At 37.9% G+C, this 16,185-nt stretch overlaps 1 protein-coding gene across 4 annotated transcripts in view; it reads left to right on the forward strand.

Moving 5' to 3' along the window:
• The window catches only part of BANK1 (B cell scaffold protein with ankyrin repeats 1), a 147,274-nt gene that overhangs the window by 5,709 nt on the left and 125,380 nt on the right, over positions 1 to 16,185 (forward strand). For all 4 annotated transcript variants that reach the window (XM_061478203.1, XM_061478196.1, XM_061478188.1 and 1 more), the window contains exon 2: positions 12,515 to 12,913. In XM_061478203.1, coding sequence (XP_061334187.1) covers positions 12,515 to 12,913 — 399 coding nt within the window. The remainder of the gene's footprint in view (positions 1 to 12,514; positions 12,914 to 16,185) is intronic.

The following is a 16,185-nucleotide window of genomic DNA, read 5'->3' on the forward strand; positions in this document are numbered from 1 at the left end:
GCCTGGAGTGAGGTGAACAAGGACAATTTAGAGCCAGTTGAGGACTGTAAATAAAAGCCCCCATCCAGTAATGTTATTGTTTTCTGTAAAAATGAAAAGCTAAATACAGTACAGGCTTCAAAGCAGTTTAATGCTAATGTGATAGTGGGCACTAAATGAAAACAAGCAGCACTTTTGTCAGAAGCCTCAAGTGTGGTGTTCCTCTGATATATTGAGATTTATGTGATTGAAAAGATTTGGGTGATTGCTCTTTGTTAAACAATAATATGTGTGAATGACTGAAGTATTTTTAATTAACAAAACCATATAAACAGCAAAATATATCTATCATCTGATGGTGATTAGCTTTCATTTATATAGTATATCATATTTCTAAAATCCTTCATCGCATAGTGATTTCCCTAAGATTTTGGTATTAATATGTTTTTGAAATGTTTGCAATAGCATTCACGTAATTCTGGACAAGTCCAGAAAAGGGTGATCAGGGGACTGGAGCACCTCCTGTATGAAGATAGGCTGAGAAAGTTGGGGCTGTTCAGCCTGGAGAAGAGAAGGCTGCATGGACACCTCATAGCAGCCTTCCAGTATCTGAAGGGGGCCTATAGGGATGCTGGGGAGGGACCCTTCATTAGGGATTGTAGTGATAGGACATGCGGTAATGGGTTAAAACTTAAACAGGGGAAGTTTAGATTGGATATAAGGAGGAAATTCTTTCCTGTTAGGGTGGTGAGGTACTGGAATAGGTTGCCCACGGAGGTTGTGGGTGCTCCATCCCTGGAAGTGTTCAAGGCCAGGTTGGACAAAGACTTGGGTGAGATGCTTTAGTGTGAGGTGTCCCTGCCCATGGCAGGGGGGTTGAAACTAGATGATCTTAAGGTCCTTTCCAACCCTAACTATTCTATGATTCTATAATTCTGTTATGACTGAAAAGCCTGTAACACTGGCCAGGAGTGTGTGCTTGAGCAGTATGAAAAACCTTCAGAAGGTGGCCAATGTAGTTAACAGTGTACTAGCAGACTGTCTACCTAGAGCTTCTTCCCACTATAAACTCAATCTAGCTGAGAATTTGAAGAGAAGTTGGCTTAATCGGATGTAACATATTTACGCCTTTGGAGCTGATTTAAAAAAAAAAAGAAGAGCCCTCAAATATGACTATTTGATCATCATTATTTCTCAGATGCCTGTTATTTGTTCAAGGGAATGGAAATAAACATTCCATGTGATTTATGGTTTACTTCAAAGCAAATTGATTAGGTCTTTAAGTAAATCAGATAGCCTATGAAACATCTTGATGAGTATCTGAAAGATTTTTTTAGCTATGTCCAGAAAGTAATTTCTAGCAGCTTAATCTTAGTTCTGGTATCTAAAGATGATTTACATTTCAAATTTATCTGAATTTTTTAAATAGGATTTTTAAAAGGTAGGGCTACATTACTAGAAAATGTAATAAAGATTGAATCAAACTACAGAAGTAGGCTTGCTCAGAAAGGATGTTAAATATTATCTAGAAAATATAATAAAAATGTAGAAGCCTCAAATATGCTTTTTTCTTTTTTCCTCCCCCCCCTGTAGCAGCTACTACAGCATTTCACTGAATCTCCAGTTGCTGTAGACTCCCTTCCTGTACAAATGCAAAGCTAATTCTCCAGTTAGTGTGTGCCAGAGTAGCTCTGTTTAATCAATGAAGCTTTGCTGTTTCACACTGTCAGAGGAAATTTTGCCAGTGTTTTTAATCAAAATTTTTTAAGGTTTTCATGCTTGTCTTTTTGTTTGTTTTGTTTTGTTTTTTATTTATTAATACTAAAGTCTCATCATCAATACTTCCAAATTTTTTTCTCTCCCTTATCATTCCTGGTCCCTGTTCAAGATTAACCATATTAGAAGAATGCATGAAACAGTGTGATGATTGAATTGGAGAAGAGATATTTTCTGTGGAAGCTTAAGGCAGATCCTACACCTGCCAGCTTGGAATGAGAAGTTTTTTTCTGCTTTCAGGCTACATTCAGGACAGTTCCATTTCAGTTTTCTTGTAGCATTCTTGCCAAGCTATTGTCAGTTGGCTTTCTACAAGAGTTTAAAACCAGCTCTGTTTCACTGGCAAACTTGCAGCCTGTATTTCATCACTGAAGCTTAAAGTATTCGTTAAAGTAGCAATCCATATTCCTGTACTTTAGCTTGCAAGTAGGTAGTGTATGCCATAAATTTTGTACTCCTACATGCTGTTAAGTCCACACTGTTCATTGTGTATCACATGTACGATAATCATTATTATTCATTTTGTACACAACTTCTTCTTTAAAACATGCCTTAAGTAACATCATAAAAAGGCAGAACTATCCTTTGAAGCTGTGATAATTCATTCATTGGATGTAATGTTTTGGAGAGCTCTGTGAAAAGCTAATCCTTTTTTATCAGAAGCTAAGGGTTGAACATTAACCATCTTTAAGATATTATAAAAGTCAATTATGTTATTTTATTTCTTGGACCACAATTATGTCGCAGATGAGCATTGTAAAACTTAAATTGCCAAAATGTACTTACTCTCCCCAAACAGTCTGTTTTGTTTAGTACATTGAGAGCAACAAAGTTTTCACACTCATCTAGCACCACCAAAAAAATAAAATTGCCTGAAACAATCCAGTACTGGATAAATGATACTTAAGAATCTAAGTCTTTATGAAGACTTTAAGTAGGAGTCTTTGAAGGAGTGTTTCTAAACTTAAATTCCTCCCTTTTTATAAGTTTATGTTTCTTACTGGAAGGTCAGATTGATTGACAGTTTCACATGAGGTTTAAGCAACTGTCATTTTGAAAATTACACTTGAGCATGTTGTTTTCTTTCTGGATAGTTCCATACTTAGTGTATTGTTAAAGTCTTGTGCACTCAATTTGAATATCATAATAAGCATTTATCAAGTATTTAATTTTGTTATAGTCCTAATTAGTCAATCCAGGTGCCTGTAAGTGCATTACATACTACAGGACCACATGACGTTGCAGTCCACACCAGCTATGAACATAATGAACATGGCTACGTTCAAGAGTTGCCTGAGGAATGTGCTTTGGGTCAAGTGTGCAAGAGTGAGTGGGAGCTCAGGTGCATGCTCAATTTACCACTTACCAGTGCTTTAGCATTGAGTGGCCGTTGCCAACTCAGCACTCTGAGGGCTGAGTTTCCCAGATGCTGTAAGGCTAGTTCCACACTGGTAAACAGTGCTCCCTACAGAAGGGGATTTGTTGAGGCCAGCAGTAGGTACTAAGTGCCTGGGAGCCATACAGGGTACCACTGAAGTGAGTTTATTTTGAACTTGATCTAGTCTGATCCTATGGCATTAGCAGGTGGTGCACATTAGGTGTGATTCTGAAGCACGTTCTGTTTTACTTTCATCTGAAATGTATGCAGTTTATGCACTTGAGCGCAGTTGATAATATGAAGCAAAGCATGATGAGTGGGCACAATCAGATGGTTTGGTTTAAGGGTATACTCCTGATCTTAACTGAATGTTAATGTTGATTCACTGTTAAGCCACAGCTGTTGCTGCAAGTGGCAGTTTTCCCTTCCCGGTAACTTCAGAGGCTTGGTTTTATCCCATGCCTCATTTTCCCTTTTGTCAAAAGAAATGTTTAGGCAACTGCAAGGCAAAGCAGGAGAGGGAGTTGACCAGAGTGGTGAATAAAAAAATAAGTTGCCAGGATGGGTATAAGTAGCTGTATAGTAGAAATGTATAGGACTGTGCCTTCTGGTAGCAGTGAGATTTTTCTTTGTGGTTTTAAGATGTTTGTGCTGTTATAGCAGTAATCTGCAGAAAATGGAAGATGGTGCATGGGTGGTATAAACTTCAGAGGAGGAAATGTAAAAATGCACATTGTGTTTCATATCTATACCAAACGTGCAGTCAGTTACTGCTGAACACCTGGGATGCGGTAGCATGTTAAACTGTGGTGTCTAGAGGAATCTTAGATTAGACACCAGTAAAATGTGTTTACAAAGAATACAGTGATAAACCTGTGACAGCTTCTTAAGATTTTTCTTGATATTCAAGAGGAAAGAAAAATTAGATTATACAAATTTGGTCAAACAATGAGGGGCTTGATCATGTAAAAAGCAGGGTGTTTCATAATCCCTTGATCCTGTCCTGTTGTCCTCAAGCTTCTGAGTTTTACTGTACTTGAATTACAAAGGTTCTGTAATTTTACAGGTTCTGTAAAAAGATGAGGTTTAATTTGGTCTCAGAAATGGTTCAAGCAGGATTTGTTTTCACTTTCTATTCTGTGCCTTTAACTGGAAATGGAAGACATTGTGCTTGAGAAGCAAAAAAGTACCAGTAAGGTACTTTTCTTTTTTTCCAGTTTACATAATTGTGTAGACATAGTTTTCTTGCTTGCTGGAAAAGTGTCATTTGAAACTCATGTAAGCTTTAAAGGAATTTGGGCATTGTGGTTGATTTTGCCATCCTATGGGTAAATTATGCAAAAGCAGGCTTGCACTCATGACTAACTCGATTTCTTTCTGTCTGATGGGCAGAAATAAAAGTAGTTTATAGCTTATGTCTAGAATCTTAATCTTAAGACAGTAAAGAGGAAGCTGAGGAGGTTTTAATATAGAGATGTCAGCTTTCTACTGAGGTTGTTGTTGAATGTTTTATTTAGCTTGGTTTCTAACTCACTGTTACCTCTGTCATTGCTCATTTAATGAAGCTGCACATATTTATGCAGTGATTTTCTACTTCGTTTACTTCTGTGTGCATCATTAGCATGAATGCTGTTAAAAAGGTCAACACAAAAATATAAAGTGCTTGTTCAACACTGATTAAAGATTTTGTTGTTGTTGTTTGGGTTTTTTTTTGGCGGCTGTCACATGTGTCAGAAAGGGATAAAAGAAATGAGCTGAAATAGGAAGACACTTTCTCCTACAACCTCATAGCTTAGACATGTTATACATCAAATAGAAACTGCTTCTCACACTTCCTTTAATTTCTGGATGAACACTCAAGTAAATGAGATGTATAAAAAATTGATTTTGAAACCAGTCTGCAAAAGTAGGAGATCAGGCCATTTGATTAATGGAATGTCAGAAGCCTTCCCTGAATACTCTACTGACCTGTGGCAAAGGAAACAACAGTTTTAGAAACCCAGAGAAGTACGGGTGAGACCCTGGAATAGATTGCCCAGAGAAGCAGTGGATGCCCCATCATTGGATTGTTACAGGTCAGGTTGGACAGGGGCTTTGAACAGTCTGATCTAGTATAAGATGTCTCTGCCCATGTATTCACAGGACAGATCAGAGAGAGGCCTAAACTAGGGAATAAGGCCACATCACTCCTCAGGACAAACAGCTTTCGGGACTTAGTACTGTCTTTGTCAGGTTTGATAGTTAGGTATCTTTCTAGTCTGCCTGGGTCAGCTCCGTGCTCTGGAAGGGTACCCCATTGGCTCTGTGTTCCTATTGTCACTGTAGGGAAGGTCAATGGAATTTCTTTACAGAGAAAGCCCACTAGATCAAGCCTAAATTTATCCCATTTGTAGGAACATTTTTCATTTTGCCCACTCAGACCTCATTGAGCTTAATAAGAAAAACAATGAAGAGATGAGGATTGAATTTATACAGATACAGCAAGTATTTGTTTTCACACACAACTTAGCAATTAGCAACAGAAGGTACATAAACAATGAAAATGTTCTTATTACATGCTAGTGAAAAGGCATTTGAGAATCAAAGTGCAGCCGCTCTGCTGGCTGATACAGTGATAGGATAATTTCTTTAATTGAAACAGGTGTGCCACAGCACAGCAGCAATTTAGCTACTTCGTAATCTCACTCTAAAGTTTACAGGCAGGCTTTTATAATTTTCATTTCCATTAGTGGAACATCTCTGAAAAGCAACATGTCTTACTTGAAAACATTTTCCATTATCTACAAGTAGTTCTAAAGTGCTTTCTGCTGTCCTTCCTGCGATGAATCCATTTTGGCTTGCTTCAGGGGATTTGCCTTACAGAATTCCAGCAACCAAGAGCTAGAGATGCATTTTGAGATACATTTACTGGATGCATGTCAGGTGTGCTGACTGGGAAAATCAATGCCTTTTGAATGGGTGAGGGGCAGTTCATTAGACTAAGGCCACTGATTAGTGCTGAATTAAATGTTCTCATTCTGTTTCCAAATGTTAAATTGCAGGGGTTATTTGAAGTACTAGTGAAACTTTTTCCATAGTTCCTTATATCATTTTAAGCAATCAGGGCAAGCAACATGAAGAGATGAATGGCTGAATCTTTGAGAAAGGATTGCAAAGGGGCCAAGAGGCTAAAGGTCTTCTGTTTCTGGAGTCTCTTTTGAACTACTATGTATGCTTGCCATTCTCATCCTACATACTATCCAAATGGAAAGGTATCTTCTTGAGAATAGAAGGAAGGTTTTGCAAATCTTTAAGCAGAGATAGGAGTCTGGGATTCTTACGTTCCTCATGCTTTGTTTTTTTGTCATTGTGTCACCCTTGACTATACCTATAGTTTTATCCTACAGGGTAGAAGGAATGTGGGCAAAAGGGAGAGTAGAATAGATAATGTCAGAGGGAAAACAGACATTTTTCAAACCTTAGAAGGTTGAAAAAACATGGACTTCAGACTCTCTAAATGAGGAAGGAGTAGAATCATAGAATGGTTTGGGTTGGAAAGGACCTGAAGATCATCTAGTTCCAGCCCCCCTGCCATGGGCAGGAATACATCACTCTAGACCATGCAGCCCATGTTTCTGTGGGATGAGAATTCATGGGAGAATGTTATGCATTCACCTGAGGTGACATTTGATTTGGACAGTGAAACTAGAGTCTTAAAAAAAAAGGTCTGATCAGATGAGTGTGACTGACTTCTGACGTCTTGCATTTCCCTGCCCTAGCTGTCCATGCCTGGAGAAAAATACTGCTTCTTTATGAGTAAGTTTTAGCATGGCAAGATGTTCATGGTGATCCTGTATAGTCTGCTATTCATAATAGAATTAAAGATGCAATGGATGTCATTCCCTATTGCTTATGTTGCCCCAATTTTTCATCAATGTATTACAAGAAAGTGAGCAAGAACTTCCTTTCTGTGCCTTTTCATTTCTCCTTTGAGATATTCAGCAGCTGTCCTTATTTTAACAAATTTTAACAATGTGCAGTAGCTCATTACATGCTGACACAGTTGATACACTTCTTTGTCAAATGCCTTTCCTTTAAAGACTGCCATTAAAAAAAAAAACAACCCAAAACGAAACCAAACAACAAAATAAAAAGCCCAAACAACAAAAAAACCTGCACAGTTTCCTCTTCCATAAATGAGGACTTCTGTGGCAGGAAGAAATAAAAGGGATGAATTTCCTCTTTAGCAGTTGATCCCTTTTCCCAACATGGTGTTTCAGAACAATTCGAAAAGTTTTCTTCATGCAGGTATCAAAAGCTAGCGCGATTAAGGCAAAGATTGTAAACAGGCTGGGATTACTTTTTTGTCAGGGTTGACTGTGACAAGCTTGTTGTGTAGTTACAGGAATTCCTGGGTAGCTGGTTGAACAAGAACAACAGGTATGACATTGTTGGGTTCAGCATATTAACTGGAGAAGGCTGTGGATGACCCCGAGAAATATACAGTGTCCATCTTTCAGTTAGAGTTTGGGTTAAATGTTGGTGTTCAGGTGTCACTATATTTTTGTCAAAGCATCCGAAGGCAGTGGGAATGTAGAGCCAATTTTTAAACCCTAGCCTAACTGAAATCAGCCTTATTTAAGTTAAAGTATGTTAATGCTCATTTGCTGGAAACAGCTGTAGTAAAATGCAGGTATCTAGAAGTAAAGCACATAATCTACAAACATTAAGCCTTTAAAAGGCAGGGAATAAATTTGCCTTAGTGCAGAGGGCTTGCTTTTCTGAATTGAGCAGTTTTGTTATTGAAGATGAGTGTTAACAAGTACTTCTAGCTCAATTCTAAACACACAGGATTGCAAGATTCATAAACTGAGGGCCTGTTTAAGTGTAGCCCACCCGTTCCCAGTCTTTAATTTGTTTCCTTTGCCTTCCTGATGTGTTTAGTGCATTACAGAGTTCTTGAGTTCTTTCTTTCACTTCTAATATACTTAATTTTTTCTTTTCCCCTCCATGCTGTATCTTTTAATTGTTTCCATAAAAAGATGTTCTTTTTTCTTGTGTATGCAAGTTCTTGATTCCTGTTTGGTCATATTAGCATGCAAAGATGTTTTTGTCTCATTTGATTCTCGTAAGATTCATCAGGTCTTCTCAAAGAATGCTTCAGATGGCATGTTTGATGAGATGTGTTTTTTGGTGGCAGCCGTGTACACACCAGTAACTAGAGAATATACTTGCTTGTCAAAATAACCCTTTCAGGTTATGGATGACCACATAAATTCTCTTACTGTTTCTCATTGCTAAACTAATAATACTTTTTATTTCTACCTTTGATTCAGTTTCTAAGTAGGAGTAGTTGAAGTATGGCTTAATTTTGTCAGGATATGATAGTTTCTATTACATTAGCTTTCAAGGGAACAAAATTCATCTCAACCTACATTATACTCCAAGTGCCATAACTTAAAAAAAAAAAAAAAAATCAGTGAGAGATTAAAATAATGAAGGGGGAAAACTCTAGTTGAAAAGTTAAGCATTGTTACTGTATATTCAATATTGGACAGTGTTGCATTAAAGCTAGACTTCAGCCTTTGTTGTTCAGGTAAAAATGGTACTGTTTTGAAGACAGAGTCTTGGCTGGGCTTTAGCATTCAAGTAAGCTGCATTCAAGCATCTATATCTTAGTAAAATTTCTGAAGTCAAAACATTGTGTAGCAGGAAAAAGCTAAAGACACATTTTAGATAGAGGACTCCATAACTATTCTTAGGGTAAACTTTAAAGTCAGGCAAGCATTTCAAAATAGTGGTATTTCACAATTTAATACAGTTTTGGTGATGTAAGATGTAGGTCTTGCATTCCTGCTTAATATCAAAGTTAAAAATCAAGAAGGCATATCAGTGACAGAAAAAAATATAAGCATGTAATTCAAAACAAAGCCATGTTAGGTTTCCCACAGGTAACCTGATAGCACTAGCTGCTTTCTTTAAACTGATAAACATTGCACCAAACTGCTGCACGAAATACCTTGCTTGTATGAGTCTCTCCTCAACAGTGTGACTCTTCCGTCTGTATATAGATAGAAAAGACAAACTGAATATGGCAGCCATATTAAATTAAAATTTTATGAGATGCATATTGCAGAGCCTTTCTTCCATCAAGTGTGGTGTTAGATATATTTCACTCCCTTATACAAATAAAGCTTTTTCTCATATATAAAAATCAATATAGTTAAAAAGAAATGCAGTCAAACCTTCAACAAACATCTTAAAACCCCTTTCTCATTCACACTTACCTAAGATCAAAGCTCTGGACTTAGGTGCAGATATACCATGTGGAAATAAGAATTACTTCATCATCCTTTAATGTTTCAGTGCAACTTTCTCACTTTCATCTTTAGAATTTCTTGAGTACTCAAGCCTTGTGCTGTCCATTTGCACAGGCATGAACTTTATACCTTACATATGTTTTATTATGATTATTATATGGAGTCAACTCTTTAAGCATATTTCTACAAAAAAACTTAATCCTCCATGCCCACGGGGAACTCTTCAGCTGTGCCTGAATGATTGAGTCCAGCAGTTCTTTTTTGCTCTGGGATATGGAAATGCCTTTTGAGTGCTTCCAGTCTGCGCAGGGATGAGGTGCAGTAGTGCACCATTCTTTACCAGAGCTCTTCTTCTACAGGGAGAAGAAGCTTAGACTTGGCCAAGTGGGTGCTATGGAAGACACCGCCAGATCTTCTGCATGATCAGGACATCAAGATTCTGTGAAGCTATAAAAAATATTTTTACCATTTAATTTAAACATGCTTTTTTACCCCTCCCTCCAATTCTACTTAGCCATGTCATTACCCAAATCCATCATAGTAGAAGGAAATGTGGCTGAACATGAACTTAAAATGAGACCTTTAACTTAGAGACTGAATGTGAATTTTCTGTGCTTATCTGAGGTAATCTCAAGTGACATTACTTTATTCTTCCTATACACTGTGTCAAGGAACTTGTACCATGTATACAATTTGGAGTTTCTCAAAAGTATTTTGAAAAGGTGAGAAAGTTTGCAAAAGTGGAGAAAGAATTGTAGGAGTTCTACAAAGCCTCTCTTGTAGTGGGCAAAGTAATTCAGTTTGCAAACTGTAACGAAGGCAAGGCTAAGAGTCACTTCACAAGAGTCTGAAGACCTTAGGGGACAGAATTCTGAGAGCAGATACTTTTTTCAGCTTGCAGAAATAGATAAAATTACATTCTGTGGCTGGAAGTTGAAACTAAGCATGTTCAAAATGAGTTCTGAAGTCTTCTTCATGGATCGAGCATCCTCTTTAAATCCACAATGCTTTTAGTAAATAGGGGTGAAAGTAGAAGGTGCTTGGTGATGCCATTTCCTATGATACGAAATGTTGTGGTCAGACTGAAAAAGCTTCTGAACTTACAGCTCCATTAATATAATTTCTTCTTTTGAAACCCTGCAGCAAGCTCCGTAGCTTTTTGTTTCTATTTTTTTGTGTGAGAGTTATGGAAAATTAAATGAGATTCCAAAAACGACATTTCAGCAAGTACATTTCTCATCGTAGTGTCATAAAACATAAATTTGCTCTGGGTTAAATGAGAAATACACTACTATTTTTCTTTATGATTAAATTCCAGCATTTCAGCAGAAACAGGTATTTTTGAGAATGTTTTTACCATGGAGAATATAGTAGTCACCTTTCCAAACCCATTTTCACAAATATTACCCTGATCTAATATATTGGTCAGGGTCATATATCGGTTATCTTGAAATATCATCACCCACTACCATACTGAGCATGTCCCTGTATGATTTCCTATGACTGAAAACTTTTTTAAAGACTTCAAAAGTCTTCACAAATCTTTAAAAGATGGCAGCTGTCCTCCAAGCACCAAGCACTTTATAGGCATATAATGAACTCAAGAGACCAAACTGTCGTACTCCTATTCTACAAATACCAGTCAGCCTTCAGCTGGGTATTTTATTAGAAGTATCTCCTGAGTAAAAAATGAATGAACAAAATTTAGAAATAATTTCTTCTAAAAAGAAGGGGAGTCCATAACTAGAGCTGTAATCCTGGGCTCAGAATCTAGGTTCAGTTTCTCCTTTTGTACAAGGACTTGCATGGATCCTTGACAAGTTGAGGTTTTTGTTGTGTTTTTTTTTTTGTTTTGTGTTATTTAAATTCCCTTAGCTACATCTGCACTATGTTTCCAGGAGTGTATCCCAAGAAACATTTAAACTCTGTGTATATTTGCATTTTCAATATCTCTTGTTACTCACAAAGAAGCAGCTTAAATACTCACCTGTGAAGAAGCTGTGGTGCACTGCAGACAAGTGTCAGTCAGGTTGCCTGACCCATCAGGAACCTGGGAGACATAGTGAAATTCAGTGGAGGTAAAGTGCAACAGCTGTATCTATTCCTGAGTCTCTTACTGTTGCTGTATACGGCTGTGATTGTGAACTGCTTCAGGGTCTGAAGTTACCGTGGCATTTTAATGTATATTGTGTTGATCAGCAAATCACAGGTTTTTGTGGTTTCTCAGAATCACAAAATGGTTGAGGTTGGAAGGGACATCTGGAGGCCATCTTATACAACTGCTCTGCTCAAGCAGGACCACCTAGAGCCGGGACCACGTCCAGGCATCTTTTGAATGTTTTTAGCAAGGGAAGTTCCACAGTCTCCCTGGGCAGCCTGTGCCAGTGCTCACAGTGAAAAATGTGTTGCTGATGCTCAGAGGGACCCTCTTGTGTTTTAGATTGTGCCTATTGTTTCTGTTTCATACTGTCACCCTCGTAACACTGTGGAAGAGTATTAGTCTTCTTACTAGCATCTTAGAGATGCAGAACTACAAAAAGGTCGTTCTGGATTTTTGTCAGGTCTTTAAGTATTTTGTTAGAATAAGGACAGTCAAGAAAGATAACGAACAACTGTCCTAATACCATGCTGCCAAAATATCCTAAACATACCAGTTTGTTTCTGATGAAGTCAGATCATGTCCAGTGTTCAAATATATATTCTTTACTACTGCCATTATAAGTGAACGGTTGCATTCTTAATAGTATCACCTGTTTGTCAAGATTCAAAGAGAGAGCAGAATGTGTGAATGTGCTCTACTTTCTGCACTGCAATTTCATTATTTGTTCTGAAATACTAATTGAATACTAGTTGAATACTATTCTCATCATAAAATAGTCTGCTCTTTTACCAGCACTTCTGTGGATGATCTGGCTGCCTTTGTCTAGAAATAAGCAGATGGTTGTCATTTCAAGGCAATGACCTGTCCTCCAGTTTGTTGTTTTTTTTTTTTGGGGGGGGGTGTTAACTAATATGTCTTCTGATATTTATAATGGATTAAAAATTTATTTATATATATATATATATATTTTCTTGTCTCTAGAAAATACAGAGGATATTCTCGTGATATATGAACAAGAAGCAGAAGAGTGGGCTCTGTATTTAAAATCGCTTTTTGGACACATAGTGAATGAAGAAGGAATCTTACTCTACAATATAGAGACTTCGTCTTTCAAGCAGCAGGAGCTATTCTCTTTACCATCTTATAAATGTAAACTCCTTATCCTATCATGTGGACTTCTTAACTGCCTGAATCAAAAGAGAAGTTACTTTCTGGAGCGAGTTCTAAGACCTCCAGATAATGTGGTGATTCTGCTTTGTGGGGTGGAGAATTCGGAGGTACTTTATGAGACACTGACCTTAGATAGAGGCAGCAACGAGATTTCCACTGATCAGGAACCTGAAGAGTATTTGTCTGTTGTTACTGGAATTATTCAACCAGGTAATCTAAAAATAAATCACTACGTATCTAAAAATAAGAATCACTTTGTATGATTATTAGAAGAGTTTTCATAGCTGTATTAATCATTTTCAAGTGAAAAATGTGATTTTCTGGAGAAATTCTCTTTCTTCAGCTTGGTCCAGCAGTTTGAGTTTGGTGATGCATTTGTCATTGAAGTGTGATAAAACTGTTGTACTCTTAATCAGGCTTCATTTTCACAGGGAAGCTGCTTTGGAAAGTCTAAAAGCTGCCACTGGCACATGTGAACCTTCCACCTTTCCTTCATGGTAAGACTGCATCATAGAATCACAGAATAGTTAGGGTTGGAAAGGACCTTAAGATCATCTAGTTACAACACCCCTGCCATGGGCAGGGACTGAAAAGCTGTTATACACTTGTTTCTCTTTTTCCTGAGTTTACAAATCTCAGAAACGGTACAAAACTATTATTTTATGTTTCATCTCTTGAAATGGCTTAATGAGACAGTGTATGTATCTCCTGAGATAAATCTGAGCATGAAAAATAGCTACTGAGTATGACCCAGGCTTTCATGGCTGGCATCATTTGCTGTGTGACACAAAAATCTGTAAGGGCAGAAGTTCCCTTCCCTGTTTACCAACCCAAGTAATAAGTCTGTACTGGAAGGACTACAGCTATCCAGTTTGTATGTGTTTGCACATCTGTGGGAACTACAAAGAAACATTATTGTCAAACTTAGCACTTCCCTGAATGTAAGAAAAACTCCTCACTTGAGAGTGCGAGGTACTGAAATAGCAAAGTCTCTGCACATCTTTAGTTTAACCCAAAGTTTAACTTTGCTAGGCTGCACACATGAAGCCAAGAAATAGCTTTAGAAAGAGAGATACATGAGCCACTTTGAAAAGGTGATCTAAGTTGTGCACTGGTATCAGGTTAGGTGGTTGTGTGTTTTGCTTTCAAGGCATATTTATTACTGTTTCTTTGTAGTCTCTAGATGTCTTGCCTCCTCTCAGCTCTTGCTGTTATGTCATTATTTTGTCTACTAAGCAGAGCATTGTGCTTCTGTCTTTGTTGCACTTGTCTTGCAAGGTGCTTGTTTTACTGGCAGAAGAGCTTGTGCTTGAGAGACATCCTGCAGTTCAGGAGTTTTAATCAGAAATTAACCTGGTTTTGGATGCAGATGAACAACCAAGAATATTCTTTTGAATACAGGGGTAGAGAGACCCCAGATGAGTCAGGGTGGCCTAGCTGGACGCCCCTGCTGTGTTGTGGCTGAGCAACCTTAAGGATGCTATGAGGCTTTCAAAGCTGCTGAGAACATGCCTACCTGCAGCCTGGCTGTATCAGATCAGTGTGTTCAAAACTAAGTTTTACACTCCTTCCCAACAATCTCCTTTTCTAACATTTCTTGCTGTTCAGTATTTACTAACCTTTTCCTCATATCTTTTTATGAGCATGTCTCAGACTTTAAGTTTCGGGGCTAATTACAGTTGCCTAGTTTGGTTTCAGGAGGTAATGTTTGCAGTTTCTGACTGTGTCCATATGTAGCTTCAGACTGAAGTTTCTTGGCAGCCTTTTAGTGGAATGAAAACAGTGGGTCTATACTAAATGTGTGTGTATGTATGTGTGTTTGTATAGGAAGGAGCTGAGCCCAGAGACTCATGCACAGGAAACTGCAAACTTTTCTGCAGAGAGTTTCCTAGAAGACAGATGATGGTTCTTTGCTTAGGTCTGTGCGTTCACAAAAATACCTATTGCACATGCCCTTGGGATTTTACTTGCCTTGTAACATCAGGTGACAAATAGGTGCTCAAATGATCTTGTCTTTGGCAGTGGTCAATGACAACTTCAGGGAAACGTACCAAGCTGAATTAATGAATAGTTGTGGAGGGCCTCAGTCTCAGTCTGTACATCTTTACCAGGAATGCATAGACTGTGGCTGCAATCAGACAAGTTCAGTTATATGAACTAGATCTGGGACTGGGAGTAGTGTTGCTGCATGGTCCTTCAGGGTGTAAGCCCTCCTCTGTACACATAGATCAGAACTGTTCTGGCCTGGTTTCTTCTGTGCTGATGTGCCCTGGCCTTCAGGCAAGCCAGTTCAGGTCAGTGCTTACTAGGAGACCTCTGCACTCATTGCTCTGTGTTGCACAGTGCAAGTGCTCCAGGTGTGAGATTTGCTGTGACCTGGGTGTTGATTTAAGCTCTGAGGAATGAAGGTGTGCATGTCTTGCCAGTATTTACCTTTGCTTACATGGTGACTGCTTGCAGTGTCTGTATTTAATACTCTTGTAGAATCCTGTGAAGTTCTTTATGTTTGTGATATCTGTGGCAGGGACTTTGACAGATTATGCATCTGGGAAAAAGATTTTTCCTTTTTATTTAAAATGGCTTGCTAATGGGCTATTAACTATACTTAGATTATTTTTCCTGTGGAGCAATTTTTTTATGCCTTTCTTCAGGCCTATGCACTCACAAGATTTCCCATTTCTCTTCATATGGATCATCATCTTCTCTTGCTTTTAATTGTTTTCAGTGATTATCTCTTGTCCCTTGCATTTCTGCTTTTGGAGATAGATATTTGCAGCTGGAGGTAGTTACTTCAAATGAACTGAATTCCTCCTGTAGTTGTTTGTGCTTCACTGATGATGCAAAAAAAAAAAAAGAACAGGTCTTACCTAATACAAATAGTTTTCCATGACACTGTTTCTACAGTGTGCTGACACTTTTATGAGACTTTCTGATGAGATGTCTCAGTACAGCTCAGGAGTCATAAGTATCCATTAGACTGCTTGCTGTTTTATCAGGTTTCGTAGTTTACAATTCAACAGAACAGCTCTTGTCATTTCCACTTACAGTCTTTTCTCTAAGCAGTGGTATCCTTTTTGGGTTTTTTTTGGTGGTTTTTTTCTTGTTTTTTTTTTTTTCCAAAATACGAAGGGAATCTACTTCTATAAATTTTGATAGTTGAGAACTGCTCAAGAAACCTGCATGTTTTTCCATTCATTATGTGCTGTTCTACCAAAAAGCAAGAAGAGGTACTTAAAGTAACATAACCCAACTGGAAAACTGTATCCACAGTCTTTGTCAGCCCAGGAAAGATTCTCAGAATGAGTATGTAACTCTTACCTGAGACAGCACTATGCCATTAATTTCTGATTGTTACCTAAAAAGCATTCAGTGTACCTGCACAGTTTTAATCACCAAGGAGAGAAATGACCAAGGAAAGAAAACTGCTTTTGCAACTACTAGTAAGATACAGATGTGGAGTAATGAGATACTAGCATTCAGTG

Source organism: Pezoporus flaviventris, unplaced genomic scaffold (assembly GCF_033815535.1).
Source record: "Pezoporus flaviventris isolate CSIRO_AGI_PZ_B2104156 unplaced genomic scaffold, CSIRO_AGI_Pfla_v1 ptg000002l, whole genome shotgun sequence".
Taxonomy (NCBI): Eukaryota; Metazoa; Chordata; class Aves; order Psittaciformes; family Psittacidae; genus Pezoporus; species Pezoporus flaviventris.